Below are 21,229 nucleotides of genomic sequence, written 5' to 3'. Positions count from 1 at the left end.
CATACGGCATCTCCAAGAGGGTGGATGAAGCTGCCTTTCCAGAGGAACTGAAGGGCTCTCACAAAAATCGTTCTATTTTCCCCTCAAAGATCTGACTTTGTACTAGACTGGTTCAGAGAATCGGGTGTGAAATGGTGAACTCCATCAGTGGTGACTCTCAGCAGAAAATACAATAGTGCTGTCTTTGTGGAGCGCAGCAGATCCAGGAAATGATACTTGCACCACTCTGTGAAAAATTGCTGTTTTGTTTACAGCTTCTGGAGAAAAAGCTGATGTAACTTCCTGTTTTGTGTTGGCATCAGTGCCACTCATAATCAGGTAGATCTTCAGTATTGAGAAAGGGAACAGCAAGGTAGAGGCGAGTGTACCGAATGTGTGCACTCGCTAGTAGTAAATGTTCCAGATGATAACCTGCTGTGTTGCACATGCTGCAACTTGTTCGTTTTTCCAGTCTTACTTCTTATTGCCATAGATTCAGTTTGTGTGGAAACACCTAAAACTTGACACTTTGTGGCTCAAATGTTCAGTTTTGTAGCTGTATAAAAAGTAGTTGTTCAGGCTGCGGTTTTGATGTTCCACATCCTGCATCCTGCTGATGCAAAATAGATATCTTTGCTTAACCTCTTCATATGTGATGGCGAACTGTTCTGGGGTCAGGGAGTCTGCTGGGCTTGGAAGTTCTCCCCGCTGACTCATGGTTCTGGAGTCCCTGGAAACGGCTGTCTGGACTGCCAAGACTGGCTTTGTTTTTCTTTCTGCTAGTAGCGCGACCATGTGTACGTTCATACAGTTGCACCAGGCTGTGGCTTTAGTCTTTGGACTTGTTGGTTTCTGCTTCACACTGCCTGTACGGAGTCTACACTGTTTGTGTGGAAGAAGAGAAGAGACAGAAAGATTAGGGTGTGGTGGGGACGTTTTGTGCCAGTTGGATGTTACAACTCCACTGCTCTCCATAAGAGAAGCCATTGGTGGATGGTCTATGACTCTTCAGTGTGCCCGGATCAAAGAACCATGCAAAACTATTCACGCCCCTTTATGTAGTGAACATTTGGTCACGTTCTACTCACAACCACAATATATTTACAGAGTCTTTTACGTGATAAAGATTAGTGAATAATTGTTAGGTAGAAGAAGAATGATTTTCAAAGTACAAATCTGAAAAGTTTGGCATGCATTTGCAATTATCCCTCCTGAGTCATTGCTTTGTAGAACCGCCCAATTCTCCATTTACAGCTGCAAGTCTTTAAGGTCTATGTCTCTACCGACTCTGCACATGTAGACCCTGGCAGTTTTTCCCATTTCTCTTTAAAAAATGCGTTATTGTATTTAAGTCAAAATAAAAATTGCATTAAGCAATTTATCAATTAATCGCACGATGAATTAAAGTGAGCTTGATCATTTTCATTCCGATGTTTAGTATTTTTTCAAGTGAAATTTTGTTTACAGAGACGTCATAGTCCATGGTATTTATGGTTTTGCTTGTGTGTGGTTTTATTAATTGTTTTAGTTTGCTGTGTTTTATTCTAGATATTTAAATTGTTTTCCAGTTCCAGTGTGGAGTATTTTTTACAAAATTAAAGTTTATTAGTCTTTGAGAGGAGGAACTCGCATTATTATGCCGTCATCAATATATTACTTGAAAATGGTCTCAAAACAACAATATTCTTGTTTATCCCAATATTTTATGGGGCGAATTCTCATCCAGTAAAATTTGATATGGTGTGTTATTTTTTTGCTCTCAGTTTTTGGGACTTTGACTGGTCCGTTTTAATTATGCTATAGTAGGTCAAACTGTGTGTTTTGGGTTGTCCTGCTGGACGTTGACTTCCTATTCAGCCGCAAGTCATTTGCAGCGTTTCTTTCTCCTGGATCTCTCTGTATTAAACTCTGCTGAAGAAAAGCATCCCTACAACATAATGCTGCCACCACCAAATTTCACCAAGGGGGTAATGTGTCCAGGGTGGTGCACACTGTTTCTTATCAGATCAACTCACCTTGACACAGTTTTTAATCTTCTCTTGCTGTCCTCATTAACTAGCTGACATCTGAGCTCTAATTGGCTGACTGTATTTTATTTTGGGACATCTGGTTGAAGTTGGGTTATTTATCCTCAAACTCTTTTATTTTTGTTCCACTTCACAGTTAGATGTTTCTTTATTTTATTTCATTGAACTATTATTTAACCATTTGTACTAAGAACAAATTCTTATTTACGATAACCTGTGTTTTGATCTCTTATTTTTTGTAAGTAAAAGAAATTGAAGCTTGTGGTATAAATGTGGTAAATGAAAATTTTTGAATCGTGCTGTAATTTTGTGCAGCCTTTTTCCAATTCTAGTAAATGACATCATTTATAAACATTTAAATAATTAAAATTAATAAACAATTTTTTTTCTCGCCTCCTGCAAATGGAGAGAAAAACATCCCATGTTTTGAACAAAAGGAGAAAATGCCTAATGTAGGTATCAGTGTTTATTAAATCTGTCGTCTGTGTTTCAGCCCTAAACCTAAGACGGAGGCCATGGTACGATCCCCTCCTGTCATGTCCCCCTCCACTGCTGCCCAGATGGACTCTAAAATGCCCAATCAGAGTAAACCAGGGAGCGCTGGCAGCCAATCACAGCCCTCTTCCTGCGATCCCAAAACCATGGGTGCCAAAGCGGCTCAAAATGTGTCTGGGGGAATGGGACTAAAAAACGGCCAGGGCCTGACGACTGGTCCCAGCTCCAAGGTGAAGGCCAAGAGGGAAAGGAGTACCTCAGTGGAGTCGTTCGAGCAGCCAGAGAGTGGCACGCCCACCAGTGAAGACAAAGGTAACAACTAAAATGTTTCAGCTAACATAAAGGCGATATCAGCCTTTTGATGCGATTAGGTATTTTATTTTTGCAATTTCCCAGATGTTTCAGTGCAATCTCACTTCTTTACCTTATAGTCCCTGATAATTTTGGACACTTTTCAACCAAGCTGATGAATGGACTGTGGGTGTGTGTGTGTGTCTACAGATAACAGCAGGGCAAAGAGGATTTGTGTTGCAGAAAGGAGGCAGCCGTACAGTGGAACTGACTGGTGCTCTGGTGGAGAAAGTGATGAAGACGACAGAGGTTTTTTCAGTAAGTCCAGCAACATCCTGGAACATGTGACTTTCCTCCTGCTGATTACCTAAACAGAATTGGATTTCTTAATAAGTTTCTACTGCCTCATAAAGTCTCTCTCTGCTATAATTTTTAGATTGTAACTCGAGTGAAGTGAATCCCCAGGACACACATTCTACCTCCAACGCCGGACTCAGTCGCTCCTCCACGCCTTCCCACAATACATTGGGAGGCCAAGGCTCCACAACAGAACCTACCAGTGGTCAAAAATCAGGCTCAAAACTTGTCCGTGTCTTCTCCACAGAGATGGCAAACACGTAAGGGAGTAGCTAGCTTTCTGTTGTTTTTTTTAAGTAGTTTTGATTAATTATAAAAAAAAAAATCAATAAAATCTACACTATATTATAATTACATCGCTAATCTTTTAAAGCTATTGGCAAGATTGTTCTGTGAAATTAACCAAGCTCACTTTAGGTAGTGTAACACCTACAGAAAATATTTTGAATAATTTTCTCTGTTTGTTGAGCAATTTTTGGTTGTAAATTATTACTTTGACTTGATAAAATACCAAAAAGTCATTCACACATGCAATCACATAGTTATTTTGAGTACTTCAATTTTTTTTAGCTGTTTTTCTCTTTTTTTTATTTGCATGTTTTCGTCAAAATTGAAATTTTGCTTTGAAACACGAATAGAATAATAACATGATGATTTGAAAAGAGCTAAAACATAGTAACCATTTTAGGTTAACACATTTTTGTCATTTTCCGGAAAGTAGCAGTGAAAAGTAATTTTCAGTTCTGATTGAAATGAGTCAGTAGTTTCAGAACATGATGAAATAAAAGTTTGCTAAAATACATTACAAGTGTGAATAAATACACATTTCTTGTCAATAAGATATTTTGCCCGATTGGAGAGTTTTCCCTGAGGTAAATACCCACACGACACAGATTACAGTGTCTCAGATACTACAGGCCACAGAGCTTAGGATCACACAAGAACGATTGGAGAGAGGAAAGTGTCTATTTATAACAACTGATAATATTAAAAATGTCCACAATTTTATTGTTCTGGCATGATCTTTTATTATTGTGCTGCCCTGGTGTCCTTTGTGACTTTTGAGGTAATCGGAATCCAAACTCTGGCTTAAATGACATAAGTTTGAAATCGGATTCAAATCAGAATATGTCAAGTCACTTGTCCACTTTAGTATGCATTTAAAACGTGTATTTCATTACACCTGTTATATAGGTCCATGTTTCACTATCTAGCTGCTGCATTTTTATCAAAGTACATTTATTTTGTCCGCCAACTTTATCTTTTATCCCGTCCATGGTTAGAATTGGTCGTTGGTCTGTTTGCAGAAGACATTTCAAAGAGCAGAACAAAACGTGTGCCTATTCTCCATTAAAATTTTCATTTATTTATATTTCTTTACTCGCCTGTGCCTTTTTCAGTGGACAAAGCTTAGATTCACACCTTAGAATTGTGGACAAATGACATGTCTAGTGACATCTGCAACACTGCTGTGCTATATCTGATGACTGATATCTGACTGTCTTTTGGTCCTCAGGGCAGCTGATGCAGTTCTAACTGGCCACACAGAAAACATCATTGACTTCCACATTAAAAACTTCAAGGATAAAGCTCACCTGCTCTTGGTAAGGAATACAAGCTTCAGAGAGTGTTGCACTTAAGCTTGTGGTTTAATAACACCTTTATGTCGCTTCTCCTCTGTCAAAGAACAACACATCTGGTGTCCTGCGAAATGACTCGAACCCTCCTCAGCAACCTCCGTCCCACGCCCAAGATCAAAGTCACCAGCCAGGATCGAAGCCGTCCTTATCTGGAATGTCGGAGCAAACGCCACCCCAGGCTTCCAGTCAAGGGAGTCAACCCTCTGTTCTCCCGCAGGAGGGATCGTCCTCCGCTGGCACAGAGTCCAAAAACATCCCCGGCAGCAGCCCTGGGAACTCTTCAGCCCCTGTTGACCAGGCTCCCGTTGCCCAGCCAGAGGCTGGCCTCAACCCGCCAACGTCTGTTGAAGGAGGACCGGGTGGAGGCACGAGTGGATCAGGTTTGACGCCGCAGCAGCAGCAGCAGCAACAGCAGCTGGCCCAGGAGCTACTCAACATGGAGGCCAACACGGAAGGCCTGTCCCAGGAACAGCTGGAGCACAGGCAGCGTTCCCTGCAGACCCTACGGGACATCCAGCGCATGCTTTTCCCCGACGACCGTGACGCCCCGCCTCCTGGGCCGCCACAAGCCCATGTTGGACCTCACGACGGAGGCCCGGATGGTCCACCTCGGCGACCAGAGCAGGGACCTCTACAGGCCATGATGGCACAGTCTCAGAGCCTTGGACCGCCAGGTGGACCTGGAGGACCTCGTCCACAGGGACCCCCCTTTGGGCCTCCACATGGCCCAAGGGAGATGCCTTTATTTCCCACTGATGACATGGTCCCTCCGGGTGGCCCTGGAGGGCCAGGTGGGTGTGGGGAAGGGGATCAGATGACACCAGAGCAGGTGGCGTGGCTTAAGTTACAGCAGGAATTTTATGAGGAGAAGAGGAAAAAGCAAGAATTGCAACACCGACCACTTCCTCCAGACATGATGCATCCTGGTCCACGGGGCATGATGCGAGGGCCCCCACCCCCTTACCAGATGGGTCCAGGAGAGATGTGGGGGGGGCCAGGCGGTCCACCAGAGCATTACCCGGAGCGAATGGGTATGGGGCCCGGTCCTCGGGGTATGGGCCCTCATATGCAGAGGATGCCTGGCTTCTCCGGCATGATGAATCCTGAGATGGAGGGCCTTCCAAGGCCAGGAATGGGCTGGCCGGACGACATGCCTCCGAGGATGGCAGAAGCCCGAGGCTTCCCCGGGGGGCCCGCAGGAATGTTTCCTGGTCCGGGGGCCCGTGGTGAGCGTTTCCCCAACCCCCAGTCAGTCCAGGAGGCAATGTTCCACCAAGGAATGAGTGGGGAGAAAGGCCTCCCTCCTGGGATGATGATGGATGTTCAACGGATGATGGGACACCAAAGAGGTGGAATGGAACCCGGTAACGGCATGGGAATGTTTCCCAGAATGCCTGTCGATGGCCCTATGAGTCCGTCATCGAGGCTCCAAGCGATGGGGGGCAGAGAAATGGGGCCTGAGTTTGGCATTGGACCAGGTCCTGGCCCAGGACCTCATATGCATCCATCTAAACTACGAGATGGACCTATGAACATGAGTCCCGACGAAATGATGAGAATGAGAACAGGTGGAGGACCGCCAATGGAGAACATGGGGCCACAAGGCAGGCCGATGCAGGTCCCTCCCTTCCCTGAGCAGACACCAGCAGACTTTCCCATGGGACCAGGGCGGCCCTTCCCTGGGGGCCCTGGAACATTGAGGGGTCCCCATGCAGACCCAGCTTTTGGTCCAGAGCACAGATCAACGCCATCAGGAGGAAATGGTCGCATTAACCATCTTTCCTCAGCTGGTGGTCCGGCCCAGGGACAAAGGGGCCGGAAACCAGCCGATCTAAATGTCCAAGCAGGAGGAGGGAACTCCCCTAGTGTCAACCCCCTCAAGTCTCCTCCGCTGAGGCAAGTTCAGTCCCCTATGATGGGCTCCCCCTCCGGGAACCTCAAATCTCCTCAAACACCATCCCAGCTCGCTGGCATGCTCAGCGGTCCCGCGGGCCCCAGCGCACCTCCGGCTCCTCCGACATCTGCACCAATGAAATCCCCCCACTCCATGATGGGATCAGCAGGCGCCTCTCCTGTTCACATGAGGTCCCCATCTCTTCCAAACCCCTCTCCAGGGTGGGCCTCCTCACCAAAACCACCCATGCAGAGTCCTGGAGTGCCCCCCCAGGGTGGCAAGCCTCCACTAAGCATCACTTCACCAAACATGATGGGGGGAATGGAGCCGGGTATGTGTGTCTTATCTTTATCTGAGATCAGACACACACAACCTCAAAGTTCTTTTTTCTTCTCATTTTCAAGTGAATTTGTTCTTATTTACAGTGTTTTAAATCATTCTCTGATATTTTTGTCACAATTATCATGTATTACTGGCTTAATACAAAAATATGTTTCAAAATTCAAAATAAAAGCTTCAAGTTGGTACATCGCTTATTCAGAACTAGACCAGGGTGGGGTTGGTTATGGTCCAGTGGCTCCCCCTGCTGGCCACCAACTTGAGGAGCTGTACATCATGTAGAGTCAATCAAAATTTTGAATTAGAAACAGATATGATAAAACTTTTATGTGTTGTATATTGCAAAAATAATAACATAAAGCAAGCTTCTGGTACTTTGAGCCATTTCTTTATGTCATCTTTGTTCATTTTGTCTTCTTTTAGGGGGTAACGGGCCTCCCTCGGCCCCTCCCTCATCGGGGGCTCCATCTGGCTCCATGTCCCTCCCAGGCAATGTCCCGTCTGGCAGTCCGTACACCATACCACCGGAACCAACACTCTCCCAGAATCCGCTGTCCATCATGATGTCGCGCATGTCCAAGTTTGCGATGCCCAGTTCGACCCCGCTTTACCACGATGCCATAAAAACTGTAGCCAGCTCGGACGACGACTCGCCCCCAGCTCGCTCTCCCAACCTGCCTTCAGTGAACAATGGTGAGCCATCTTCTTCCTGTTTAATATGGGTTTTCAATTTGTTACATGGCAACCATGAACTTCAGTGCGTTTTGTTAGGATTTTTTGTGATAAACCAGGGATCTGCAACCTGTGACTTGCAAGTTTGACCAAACATACTAAGACATTTTATGCAGAGATCTAGAGCTCAGGAGGTAAAATCTCAAATAAGAAAAACTTGAAATTATAGTACCCACACATCTGGTCTTTATGAAAGACTAGAAAGAAGAAAACCAGACAACTTGTAGAAATCAAAATTTTACTTTTTTGGTCTACATGCAAACAGAATGGCGCAGTTAAAGTCAAGACCATTGAAACTCCTATTTGACTGAGCTTGAACTGTTTAGGACAGAAAACTGGCAGACACTGAAAGACCAGCTGTTGCAGCTAAAGATGGTTCTACACTGAGTTGACTCAGAGGGGATCAACAGAAATGCATTCCACATTTTACTCACCCCCTAAATATTTTGAAGTTTGTGGTTGTAATGGGACACGTGAAAAGGTTTATGAGCTATGAAATCGCTGTTGATTAACTGGTTTCTTCTTGTGCTTTTACTGAAAACCAATTTTTCTTGGCCCACAGGTATGGCAATGAATCACCAAGGAAATCCTCGCATGATGGGACCTGGAAACACTGTACCCATGCCTGCGCTCAGTCCTCTGGGCATGAATCCTTTGGGTTCCCAGCCTCTTTCTCATGGCATGCCCCCTCAGATGCCCTCTCCGAATGCCCCCAATATGGGCCCAGGCATGATGTCTCACGGCATGATGATGCAACCAAACCCACAAGACCCTGGTATGCCAAATCCTCAAATGATGCCTCAAGGACGCATGGGTTACCCTCATCGAAACCAGGGTTACCCCCTCACACAGTCCCCATCCCAACAAGGCCCCTTTTCCCCACACAACGGCCCAGGCCCCCAAGGCTTCCCTGGTCATTCAATGGGGTTCCAGGGCGAACCGGGACCTATGGGAGGACGGATGGGGAACATGCCTCATGGGGGAGGGGGTGACGGGGGCATGTGCAAGCCAAATACCCCTGGTGGGCCGGAGTTCAACAACATGCAAGGAGGATTTGGAGATGCAGACCTTCATGAAGTGATGCGGCCGGGAGCATCTGGCATTCCCGAGTTTGATCTGTCCAGGATAATCCCATCGGAGAAACCCAGCCAGACTCTGTCGTACTTCCCCAGAGGCGGAGGGGAGAATCCCGGGGGTAAACCGCCTCACCCGTCTGGGTTTCCAATGCAGGCCATGATGGCCGACGGTCCACCAAGGATGGGGATGCCCATGCAGGGGATGGGGGGTATGTCGGGTGGACCCGGTGGGGGAATGGGCCCCCAAGACATGCCAATGGGCAACCCAGGTCACAATTCAATGCGACCACCTGGATTCATGGGCCAAGGCATGATGGGCCCTCAGCACAGGATGATGTCTCCTGGGGGTCCGGGAGGGATGATGCAGGGGAGACAAATGGCCCACCCAGGCCCCGGTGGCTCACCTAACATGATGATGTCACTACAGGGCATGGGTGGTCCTCCACAACAGACAATGATGATGGGGGGCCAAATGAGGCCTCGTGACATGGATATGGGATTCAGTCCGGGCCATGGAATGTTCTAATCCAACAAAAACCTTGTAACTAGAATGTTCTTGGACAAAAACATGAGGAAGATAAAAAGGATTACAGAGTGTAGCAAGTATTCAGAAACAGACGAACTCAAGTCAATGAGACGAAACACAAAATGAACATTATGGAGCGAACCTGTTGCCTAGTGATGTCTTGTGGGGGACAATTCCAGCTACGGAGACTAAGAAGGGGTCTGGTTTGGTGTACTTTTTCTCACGCAAACATTAATTTCGACTCAAGAACTCGCAGAATGTACGAGATTGTTGTGCATCAATTTCGCAGAACTGTTTGTGGGTTTTTTTTTGTTGTTTTTTTGGTTACCTGACTGTAAAGATGACTCTGACATCAAAGAGGAACAAACCTTAAAACTAAAATGTCAGTGTGGAGATGCTACAGTATATGTCAACTTTTTTTCAAATTAAAAAGCAAACAAAAAAAACAAACAAAAATTTGTCACAAAAGTGATATGGAACCAGAGAAAGGAGGAGGAATACTTTGTGCTTTGTGAAGACTTTAGTGGAAATCCATCTTGTCTCTCGCTCCATTGTTTTTTGACTGTTTCTGTACAGTATATACGTGAGGGTGTGTTTGTGTGCTTGACAGATTGTATGTTTGTGTGGTATGTGTGTGTCTGTATGTATAGGCATTCTATCAGTGACCTCTTAACGCCTCTTACCCAGCTTTCATTGGGGTGGAGGAACGCCCCCTTAAAAATACTGTACGGTTTACCATTGGTGGGCTATTCAAATTTTAGTCTATTTTAATTTCCTTTGTAACTCCAGTGTATAACAAACCAAACTATGACCTCATTAAGATAATAGTATTATTAAAAAAAGCACAAACATGGACCATCTGCAGAAAGCGTCTTCTTTTCTGTTTCTAACATGCACTCAGTGTGAGGATCTTGGCAGCTTTGCCACACCATCAAACTATTTTTGCGCCTAAAACCTTCAGGACTTTGCCGGCGTAAATAATATTGCTACTACCCAGATGTGCTATGTGTCTTCTTCTTGTCCCTGTTGTGTTCCTGTTTTGTTTTTTGACTCTCGTTGACTCTGGGTAATAATCATTCCCACAGCAATAATCCATGAAGAGATGATGGTCCGCAGACTGGGACGGGAGCCGCTGAATGCAGGAAGCAGGATTGTCAGGTATTCTAGAGTTAGCGGTAGGTAGATCTGGTTAACGTTTTAGCGAGATGAGACGCAAGGAAATGTAAACACGTACTGCTTACCATCCAGTTGACTTCCTCTCTTTTATCTATTGTATAAGCTTGTCATGTGTTTCTCTATTGGCTTTGGTGCAGAAGAGCCTAACCAGGGCTGTTGGTGATGGACTACAAATAAAAGATATTGTTTTGGTATATACATGTTGTCTATGCAGTGTGTGTGCGCTTGTTTCTGTTCATGTGCTCTTGTTATGTGGACTCCCGTCAGTCTTTGTCCCTTCTTGCATGTTAAACGAGCTCGCCGCCATTCAGCGGGTACGAGCAGAGCAAGTCCAACCAAGAAGCTACAGCAGCATTGATGAGGGGATGCATCATGGAGGAAGAAGAAAGATAGAAGAAGCCAAACCAGACCTGTGGAATATGTTTGTACACGGTTACACATTTGAACAGGTATTGCCAGTTTGGCCATTCACCGAGACACTTTGTACCTGCCAATGGGACAGTCCATACCTGCTTTGACAGCCAACAATTTACATTATTTTACAATATAGTCTGTTATGATGAAGTGTGATCATTTGATGCAGGGGAGCCCAGGTAGAGTTCTCACGAGCCACTATTCTGCAGCTTTTAGATGTCATTCAGCTCTGCAGAAGCCTGGTAACGAGCCACTCATTTCCTCTTGTGGACTGGACTTGGGCACCCCTGGATTAATGTTTCCTCATGTCTTTCATTTAAAGATTTTATTGGCCTTCAGAGGGGTTAGATTCAAAATAAGTGGGAATGGAGTAGAATATATCCACAGAAAATTTAAGTCAAATTTGTACAATTTAATAATTTTGTACGACTACTTCTGTCATTAAATCATGGAAAATAAAAGCTCAAATGACATGCAAAAAGTTTAATTACAAGGATAGAGATGGGTTTCTTTAAAGGGATGAAATGGCAAAGGGCAAATTTGACTTGTAGGCAACTGAATGCATCCATGTTATTTTTTTAAACCAAAAGAGCTCCTCACATTAACCTTTATTATGTAAAAAAAAAAAAAAAAAGAAACGAAAATCAGGCTCAACATAGAATAAAATCTGTATTTTTATTTCGCTCACCCAAACCTGATATTTAAAGCTGAAACGGCATGTCACAAGAAGTTTCACCTCATGAATAAAAGGTATTTCACAGCAACAGTCAAAAATATCAAAATGATCTGTTCATCTAAGTCAGTGTTCACTCAATATACTGTTACTGGTGCTGTAAAGCCATTTAGTAACATTTCACTTTTTGTTTTTCTACATTATATATTTCCCTGATGAATAAAAGCTGTAATCATGGGGGACAATAATGCTTTGATGACACACAAGGGCAATGTACAACAATGCTGTTGCCTTAAGATTTAGCTGTACACTAACAAGTGCAGGAGGAAAACACCAGCATTTTCGCAAGTGTAAAACAAGACAGCTTGGCAGACATCCCAGTGCATTTCTCCCATGATTATGTAGAAATTACAAAGATTGCTCCATATTAGACTTTACAGACTGCAGACAGTATTTCAAGTGTAAAACTTCAGGACAATACAATCAGGAAAAAAAAAAAATCCGAGTAAGTTTGTGTCTTACCAAGAAAAAGTATTTTCTTTATCAAAAATAAATTGCAGCTCTACTTGGGTTTGCAAAGCTGAATTTGAATGAACCATAAAATTATATCAGAGATCAAAGTGGATGTCAAAAATCTAACAGTGTCTAAGTAACCATACTTCAAACTAGTTGTCAAGCATGATGGAGGAGGGATGATGATGTGAGCTAGTTTTGCAGCCACAGTAACTAGTTATTGAATCGACCGTAAAATCGGCTGTGTATCAAAGTATTCTAGGGTCAGAGGAAAGACAGGAAATACAGCAATGATTCTAAGCAGAAAAAAATATACATAAAAGGCTTATTTGGAATAACAATGATGTGAAATTCAACCTCAAATACACTCAACTGGAACATCACTGAATTAGTGAAATACCCCTTTGGTTAAAGTCTATAAACATTATACTGATGATGAAGCAGGTACAAATGACTCAATGCAAAACATTTCTGCTAGCGAGAGCACCTGGTGTAAACACTACACTGTAAAACTTATTCAAATAATTAAAACTAGATTTATTGTTAAAGATCATCAAGTTTTTAACTTATGTGTGATACTAAGGTTATTGGATGAAGGGAAGCCTGAGTTACACTTAAAGTTTAAAGTTGAGTGGTTTTGTGTTTCTTGAAAGATCAGGGTTCAGTGAGTCCTGTGCTGTTGCAACGAGAATTGTAGCGTTCAGAGCTTAGCGAGTATGCAGAGAGGACCTGTTTGAACTCCTGCAGGGGGCAGTAGACTCCACTGCAACCTGGTATGTGTTGATCCTGAAGAGAAGGAAGCAAACTTGACTTGGATGAAAAAAGACGTGAACATCGTTGGATTACTTAGAGGCACTTCTTGTGCTCCTTACCTGACCAATGTATGAGAGTTTCACAAAGGCATCGCCCGTCTGCCGGCTTTTGTGTAGCTCCAGTGTGATGGAGGCAGCGTACGGAGGCCACTTCATGTCAAAGATCTCCAAAGCCATGAGGCACGGGATAAGGGTGGTGTCATGAGCCGAGTACAGGAATAACTTCCTGTTGAGAGAGTAATATTTTAAAAAGACTGATATAATTTCTGTAAGACGTGAGCGTGGTCCATCATGAGGTGTCCAACCTGTTCGCCTCTGCCGAGTTGTCCTGTAGTTTCTTCTCAATGTTTTCTAACAGAACATGGAAGAGGGGTCCCACCGACAGCTGCAGCGCCTCTCTGTTTCAGACACAGCATTTAGGATTTAAAAATGGCTCAATGACCATAATGGGCACACTTAATGTAAATCACTGTTTTAACCTCTTGTTAGGTTTGTAGAGGCTGCACATCATGTCCACAGCTCGCTCTTCCACCTTATTCCTCCAGGAGCTCAGAACCAGCGGGCTGGGAAGGCCGTGTGCCTGACGATTTAAAAATTCAAGTCAGAGGAATTGTTGCATTAATATACAGTAAAACAGTGCTTCAAAGTTCACATTAAGACTATTGTAACTTTAATCTAAGACACTCTTCAAACAAAAAAATACTGCCAACCTTTTGGCTATTCTGGGTAAAGAAAGCATGCAGTCAATTTAAACAGATTTTAGCCAACTACATTTGTTAAATGTACATTCATGTGACTTTTTTTTAGCTTCCTAAAACTACAATAAGCCATTTTAAGATCCTTTGAGGATTCTCAAAACACAGAGAATACAGAAATACCCATTAAAAAAATACATTTAAGCTACAGCAAAATGACTTTTAAAGCCTACAGTGAAAAATCTGATGATTTTTATGAGTTTCAAAGGCCTATAATTTAGGTAATTAAATCAGACTTCTTTCCAAAATCTTTTATGGTAAAAACCTCAAATAAATTTCATTATGCATGCCCATGTGTAGATTCTTAAAACCTACATCCAAGAAATACATAAAATACACCACCCATAACCACTAATGTTCACTAACTTCTCCAAGTTGTTACAGAAAAAGGAAAAGTTATAAAAGAAAACCTTACAATGGCTACAGAAACATTTACATGTGGCAACTGTAATGACTGATCAAAGTTTGCCCGTGAAAGCTGTGACTTTATTTGACCATCTAAAAAAAAAAAACATGTTCTGGTTTTAACTACTTAAATTCTTAAATTCAGATACACAACCACGGAAATAGATCCCATGCTGCCTGATGATTTTACTGATTTTGTTAGTTCTTGGTTGTCACAATAACTGGACTTTAAGCTCAACAGCATTCCCAATTATGGCTGACAAATAAATGATCAATCTGCAAGTGTCCAAAAACCTGCTGGACTGCACCAACACATTCAGCAGCTAGTAAGTGTGCAAACTGAGGTAAGTCTGTAATAACTGCCTCTAGACTGAAAAGCCTGTGGTGAGACTCAGTAAAAAGTCACATGGATCACAGAGTCACAGTGTCACCTCTCTGGCAACCATGTCATCCCTAATGAGGATGAAGTCGACGTGCTGGTGAGCAGCAATCCCCAGTGCACTCAGGATGCTCTGCAGGTCTTCAGCGATGCCAGGCAGAGTGGACAACTTAGCCCAGCGGGGGCTGCAAAGAAGAAAAAAACACACACACACACACACACAATGTCAGCGGAGAAAAACAGACACACCATGACAACCTGTCAAGGCACCTCCACTCCAGTCTGTGTATAATTTTGTACTGCACATTATTCTAGATTCCAGTTTGGGTGCACAGAATGGCCTGAGAGTGACGCGGCTCTGTGGCAGGTTGGAAAATTGGACTTACTGGCTGAGGACTTTGAGCAGCTTGCAACCGTGATAGTTAGGGTAGAGAATTTCAGATTCAGCCTCTTCTGTTAGGATGGACACAATATCTACACATCAAGAAGGGGGGAAAAAAAATGGTCAAGATGTATGACAGAGAAAATGAAAACACAAGGAAGTAAGGGAACAAGAAGGAAAGTTACAATTAAGTAAAAGCTTAAGGGCACAAGGTAGAACAGATTAAAGAATGTATGAAAGGTAAGAAGGGCAGGGATAGAATGAATGTATGACAATACAAGAAGACAAGGACAGAAAAAACTCAAGAATCCAAGGAACCAATTACAGAAGACATGAAGAACACAGAAGGATTTATAAGTGAAGGAAAAGACACAGAAAAGGAAGAAGGATGAAAGAATATTTAAGATAATCAGATAGAAAATAATTCTATATGAAAAACAAGTATTTTATTCATTCTTGTCCAGATCAGTAAATAACTTAAATCTAATTCCAGACTTCTCCATATTATGTATCTTCTAACATGCATGCGCAGATGTCTACCTTTCTGTTTTTGTTTAAAGAGTCCAGCTATAAGGCACTTGGCAGATTCAATAGTCCTTACAATGTTAGTGGAGCGCACACTAAAAAATACAAATAGAAATGACAAATTAAGCAATAACAGCAGTTTAGAAATTGCTACACATTTAATCATTAATCTAAAAATCTTCATGATTACTTACTAGACCTCCGTTGAGCTAAAGGTGGGACTGAGTAAAGGTGTCTCCTCTATATATTTCTTCCTCAGCGTTTCACCCAGCTCATACAGCTGCTGCATGCCTAATGTGGTCAGCTGACCAGCGAAGGAGCCACCCTTTAAAGTAGAAAAAAAAAAGTCACATACACAGGTTAACCCAGATATTTGAATACTGCATTTAAAACAGTTCAGTGTTGTGACTAAAAGACTTATTACAGGACTACTTTGGCTCACACTGAACACTGCCAATTGTTTCTGGAATCTGAACGTCTTAATCAAGAGAAGCCATAGTGTCCCAATTGAAAAAAACCCCCCAAAACATCAGCAGCACTATCACTTTGACCACTGCTGTCACTCAGGGCTGTCTGCTCGGTCCTCTGCCGTTTTTATTTTAATAAGACTGTGCATCCACCCACTACAAATCCTCAATGATAAATAGTTTTTTGTTGCTCCAGTTATGGGAACCCTTTATACAATTGATGAACCAAGTAAGGGAAGAAGTAAATCAGAGGTAGAGCTACATAATAATTGAACCGCAGCAGTTATTGTGAAATCAATGTGTGAACAATTTCAATAAAAAAGTGACTAATACATTTTGAGAGCCACGGATTCATGCTCATGCCAATTTAGCATGGGGTTACCATGACGGCACGCATGAAGGCAGAGTAGTTAGCTCTGTTGGCAACAGATGGAAAAAGAAAGAATAGTCCTTGGGAAATATGGCATATCACATGATATCACCACTAATATGATGATTTTACAGCTGCATTTCTTTTATCATGCAGAAGGCTGTTGCAGAAATAAGTTTTTATGCACTTGTAAATTTCGCATGAATTTCAAACAAAGTGTATGTGGATTTTTCAAACATAAAGTCCACATACACGGAATAAAAACACACGTTAGAGTCACACCTTTGGATGCATTTCAAGACAGCACCTTCCACACACTGTTTTCTTGTTTCACACAAGAGGAAAGAAAAGAATCAGTCAAGATGTCAGGAAAAGATTTGTGGAGCTGCACAAGTCTGGTCCATCTTTGGGAACAATATCCAGAGCTCAAAGGTGCTGAGTTCATCTGTTCAAACATGCAAGCATAGACATAATGGGAATGTTCAGACGTACACAGGGACACAGCCCTTCAATTTTAGAGACGCGTCCTGTGGTCTAATAAAACTAAAGTAGAACTGTTTTATGATGAAGCATGTTTCACCCTTTGGCTCAGAATGTGAACAAAAAAAGTTTATTGTAAACCAACCTATGTTTGTCCAAACTCATTAAAATGAAAGTTAAAAGTTCATTACTCTCAAAAGTGAAGGAACACTCTAGAGTTCCTCCACTTCCTCCCCCACCCCCAATACACTTCCAACCCTATTTCTAACACTCCTTCCAACTTTCCTTGAAGTCCTCTTTCCAAGTCTAATTCTAACCCTAATCCAATGGGTTTGAAGGAGAGGTGGAATTAGGGTTGGAAGGAGATTTGGTAGTTAGGGTTTGAAGGGGGGTTGATAGGAGTGTTACAATTAGGGTTGGAAAGAGGGTTGAAATTAGACTTGTAATTAAGGTTGTAGTTGGGGTTGGAAGGAGAGGTGAAATTAGTTGGAATTAGAGCTCCTTCAAAGCCTTAACTCCAACCCTAATTCCAACCTTACCTCCACACAGCTGAAAGAGTCGTGTTCTTTATGTGAGACTTGGCAGCTGACATCATCGAGGGGGATACCATGAGACCAACTTCAGCTATTGCCCACTCCATTCGCCAGAATAGGAAATAATATCTCTTGAGAGAAGCTCATCTTGCCACAGTTATATCTTAGTTTTTGTGATTACGCCAAAAACTAAGGCTTTTCCCCTTATATCTATCCCTGTCAGACATGACATGGTGAAGAGGAGAAGTCCTGACTAACTGTGGTACAAAATGTTTTGATCTTTTTATCAAAACTGCTCCAGCAGGTTTTTGGGTTGCTGAATAGGTGGACTGGCTGCTCAACCAGTATGACTGTAACAGGCAGACGATAACTTTATTATTGAATCAGTGAGTAAAATTATTATCAAAGTGCTATTCTGGACTTAAAATCACTCAACATACTCCATCTAACCTGAGCAATTTAGACTGCAGATGCAGTCATTTTTCACAAAGATTTATCCATATATTCTGATATTTTTGCAACCTAATCCTATTGTTTTTTAATCAAAACAGATTTTTTTTCCCCAAAAAACATAACTATATCCAGGAAGCACATGTACAAGATGGTACAAGTGTCTGAATTTGTTTCTATAGCTTGTTTCCTGCCTGCGTCATTCAGCAAAGTCATGTGTAATAATAATGGGAAAAAAAGTTATGCAGAATTTGGCTATTTGCCATGTCCTGTAAATTACCCTGGAAAAAGTTTAGTTATGTTAATAAAAGCTTTCTGAGCTACATTTTTTAAAAATGCACAAAATGACTAGGATGATGATTACTTTTCTGATTATCTTTGTAGCAAATCCTTTGAAATCCTTTTGTTTTCAGATTTTTCAGCTTTTTGTTTTCAGATTTTTATAACCCTGGGAATGGGGCCCACTTGAAAGCTTTTACCTGACTACTGATTTTAGTTGGTTCAGATATTTCCCAGCTATGTTAAAAGAAGATGTAAGACCACCATTAAAATTTTTTTTTCTAGCTATTGCACCCCAATTACTCATTATAATGTATGTCAGACAAGTGAAAAAGCAGTAGTACCCACTTGTTACTCATATTCAAAATTCTAATAATAATAATAATAATGGTAAGAAACTATTTAGCAATTTAAATTGGCAACCAGTATTACTAAAACTCAAAAAGGTCTCAACTTTTCTAAATTCAGCAGAATTAAATTCAGCCAAACTGTTAAAACTAAATTTGCTGTACTACATTTGGCCTTCTGGTTAACTTGTGAAGGTTATTTATTGGTGCAGTTTGCCTTTTCCCACCTGAGTAAACCTCAGACATCTCATAGAAAATGCAGCTTTCTTTTTAAAATAGCTTCTAATGTCAGTGTGCTTCATCTAACCTAATTTTGACCGATACTGGAAATGGCTACCAGTCAGGAAAAAAAAAAATCTGCAGAAGATTCCAGCTAACAAATGATTTCGTCAAACATCTAGGTAACTATTCTTAGTGACTTGGTAAACTGAGGAACCCATAGTGCAGACTGTTAGCATACCAGCACAAACAGTGAGCATGTAGCAATCTTTCTATTGTGGGAGGGCAGTTTCTTTATTACCAGCTGATGGTTTAATCCTCAGCCCAAACATGAATATGTGTCCTTAGAGAAAACACTGAGTTTACATGTTGTGACTTGGATGAGAGTAAGTAATATGACTAGAGTGGATCAACCACTGCTACTGTTTCTGTGTGAGTTAACACACCGAAACAAGCTTTGTAGCAAAATGTAAAGAATACCTACTCACACTCAGTATGTTTTTCCGATAGTTGTCCTCCAAAGGAGATCGAGGCTGTGGTCCTCCCTTAAGATCCGTCACCACGTAGTTGATGTGTGTGTATGGTGGGGCCTCTAGGAGCGATGGGGCCCACTGAGCCTTTAAAGTCAGACATGAACACATAAATAACAAGATGTAACTGGACGACCAGAAGAATCCAGAGAAACCAGCAGAGTGTTACCTCCATCACACCCGGTATAGACTTGAGCGGCGTCCGAGCGCCATGACGGAACAAGACCTGGACCAGCTGGAGTTCATACAGAGAAGCAGGGCATGCATCATTTGGGTTTGGGGCTGCGCTTGAAGTGATCGGGTTCGATTCGGTTTTCTGTTGTGACCACCAAATCGTGCCAAAGGCCACTGATACCGAGCCAAACAAGCCTGCTTTGGTCAAAAGGTTCCTCATGGCTGAGCTGCAAACAAAGAACAAAAAACAGCAAATAGTCATGAACTCCAAAAATCTTTATGTAGCCTTGATGTAAAGTGGAAGCCATTGAAAGAAAGCCATGTCAAAGAAGCTGCTCTGATCAGGCGAGACCAAAGCTGAACTTTGTGGCCTACATGAAAGCGAATATTCCACATCACCGTGGAAAGACGGATGGAGCTAAACTAGGGTCAAAACTAGAGGCAAAAAACAACAAATTAAAATAACCAATAATAACTACTTTACTTTGTTTTCCTATATTATCAGAAATTAAATACATAAGTCCCTAAAACATTGGCGGACTTAATGGAACAAAAATATGTTTTCTGAATACTTATTTATACTATAAATAATTCAAAACAAGTTTAAATTTCTTCTTGTGAATTGTCTAACATTGAATTTTAAACCTACATTTGTTGTCCTTTGATTTTCATTAAAAAAATGTTATTGTTTAATTGCCTGGCACTAACTTGAACTTGGTAAAAAAATCTATCACTTTTCAGCAGGATGACAAACCTTAATGTACAGCCAGAACAACAATGAAATCTATATATTCATGTGTTACAATGGCATAGTCAAAGTCCAGATGTAAATTCTGATCAGAATCTGTGAACTTGAAAATATATATTTTAAAGTTATAAATTGAAAATAGTTATATATTTTCAATCATAAATATATTTTTTGAGCTTTACCTTTCTTTCAATCAAGACAAAAGTCCAAGGTGTATGAATACTGAGACAACAGACATAATCGTAAAAATCAATGTTTAATCCTGAAGTGACATTTCCACTGGAGCTCTCTGGTGACTCGTGTCTAAAAACAGATCTCTACATTGCAATAACTAATCATAAGACACTTCTAAATATATAAATTTATAATTCAAAACATATGCTGTTACCAGTTTTTCCTTATTTACAAATAAACATTCATTTTTACACAATATACAAAACCAGTAATATATATATATATATATATATATATATATATATATATATATATATATATATACATATATATATAATTTTCTTAAATTGATTAAGAGTAACCTACCTTGTTTTTAATTTCCTGTCAAATTCAATGAAAGCGATTCTGAAGCAATAATACTTCCGTGAATTTCCACAGCTGTGGACTTTTATGGTGTTGGAAAGTTTTATACATGAAAGTTCACGTGTAAATAAGTCAACGGTAGGGGGCGTAACTTTCTCTCATCAAATATTTATATTAACCTGGGTGAATAAAGTAAGATTATAACTATTTACACAGCAGTTAGCCAACACACACTATTTCAACACAAAGTCACACCAAAATTAATCCTGTAGTTACGAAAACTGAGCTCAAACACACAATAAGTATTTCAAACCATTGCATCACATGATGACACAGGAGGTTTAACACTAGTAGAGTAAATCATAGTGGCAGTATAAGGCATCTCACAGCTGGCTCTACTCAAATTACTTACTTTTTGAACGCTGTGGTGAACTGATTGTTTTGCCTTCGATATAAAATCCGGCTTTACTTCACTTTCGCTCAGGAACTCCGGACAGGATACCGGCGGACACCGGTAGACATGTCGCCGGGAAGTGTAGGCAAGTATGAGGCAGTTTACAGGGACCGTGATCATAACTCAAAGGATCTATAAACTACATTTCCCGAAGTGGACCAGCATGCGTCATCTTTTTCTTCAAAGATGTCAAGAGCGCGTACAGATGCAAGAAGGTGCGCCGGCGCCCTCTACAGGATATACCTATGTGT

General features: G+C 41.6%; 2 protein-coding genes across 6 annotated transcripts in view; one reads left to right on the top strand and one right to left on the bottom strand.

The window, feature by feature from the left end:
- The window catches only part of bcl9 (BCL9 transcription coactivator), a 37,290-nt gene extending 26,560 nt beyond the window's left edge, over positions 1 to 10,730 (top strand). For 3 of the 4 annotated variants that reach the window (XM_032566822.1, XM_032566823.1, XM_032566821.1), the window contains exons 4-10: positions 2,500 to 2,813; positions 3,003 to 3,110; positions 3,229 to 3,409; positions 4,666 to 4,753; positions 4,836 to 7,014; positions 7,446 to 7,715; positions 8,317 to 9,356. In XM_032566822.1, the coding sequence (XP_032422713.1) occupies positions 2,500 to 2,813; positions 3,003 to 3,110; positions 3,229 to 3,409; positions 4,666 to 4,753; positions 4,836 to 7,014; positions 7,446 to 7,715; positions 8,317 to 9,356 (4,180 nt within the window). Of the gene's footprint in view, positions 1 to 2,499; positions 2,814 to 3,002; positions 3,111 to 3,228; positions 3,410 to 4,665; positions 4,754 to 4,835; positions 7,015 to 7,445; positions 7,716 to 8,316 lie in introns of all 4 variants that reach the window. The other variant, XM_032566824.1, reaches the window with a different exon arrangement.
- An 866-nt stretch (positions 10,731 to 11,596) lies between these two features.
- On the bottom strand, positions 11,597 to 21,077 carry acp6 (acid phosphatase 6, lysophosphatidic). Of its 2 annotated transcripts, XM_032566826.1 has the most exons (12): positions 20,937 to 21,077; positions 20,528 to 20,703; positions 19,235 to 19,466; positions 19,024 to 19,152; positions 15,585 to 15,715; positions 15,406 to 15,485; positions 14,870 to 14,957; positions 14,536 to 14,668; positions 13,424 to 13,524; positions 13,250 to 13,342; positions 13,005 to 13,170; positions 11,597 to 12,918 (listed from the first exon to the last, which is right to left on the bottom strand). In XM_032566826.1, the coding sequence occupies exons 3-12, from the start codon at positions 19,457 to 19,459 to the stop codon at positions 12,787 to 12,789; spliced, it is 1,278 nt and encodes a 425-aa protein (XP_032422717.1). In that variant the 5' UTR covers positions 19,460 to 19,466; positions 20,528 to 20,703; positions 20,937 to 21,077; the 3' UTR covers positions 11,597 to 12,786. The 2 variants fall into 2 exon arrangements, with proteins under 2 accessions (XP_032422717.1, XP_032422716.1); XM_032566825.1 differs by lacking the exon at positions 20,528 to 20,703 and having other exon boundaries at positions 20,937 to 21,076.
- Positions 21,078 to 21,229: the final 152 nt, after the last annotated feature.

The sequence above is a fragment of the Xiphophorus hellerii genome, chromosome 7 (assembly GCF_003331165.1).
Source record: "Xiphophorus hellerii strain 12219 chromosome 7, Xiphophorus_hellerii-4.1, whole genome shotgun sequence".
NCBI lineage: Eukaryota > Metazoa > Chordata > Actinopteri > Cyprinodontiformes > Poeciliidae > Xiphophorus > Xiphophorus hellerii.
Note: the sequence above shows the minus strand (reverse complement) of the source record. Positions and strands in the feature narration are given on the sequence as shown.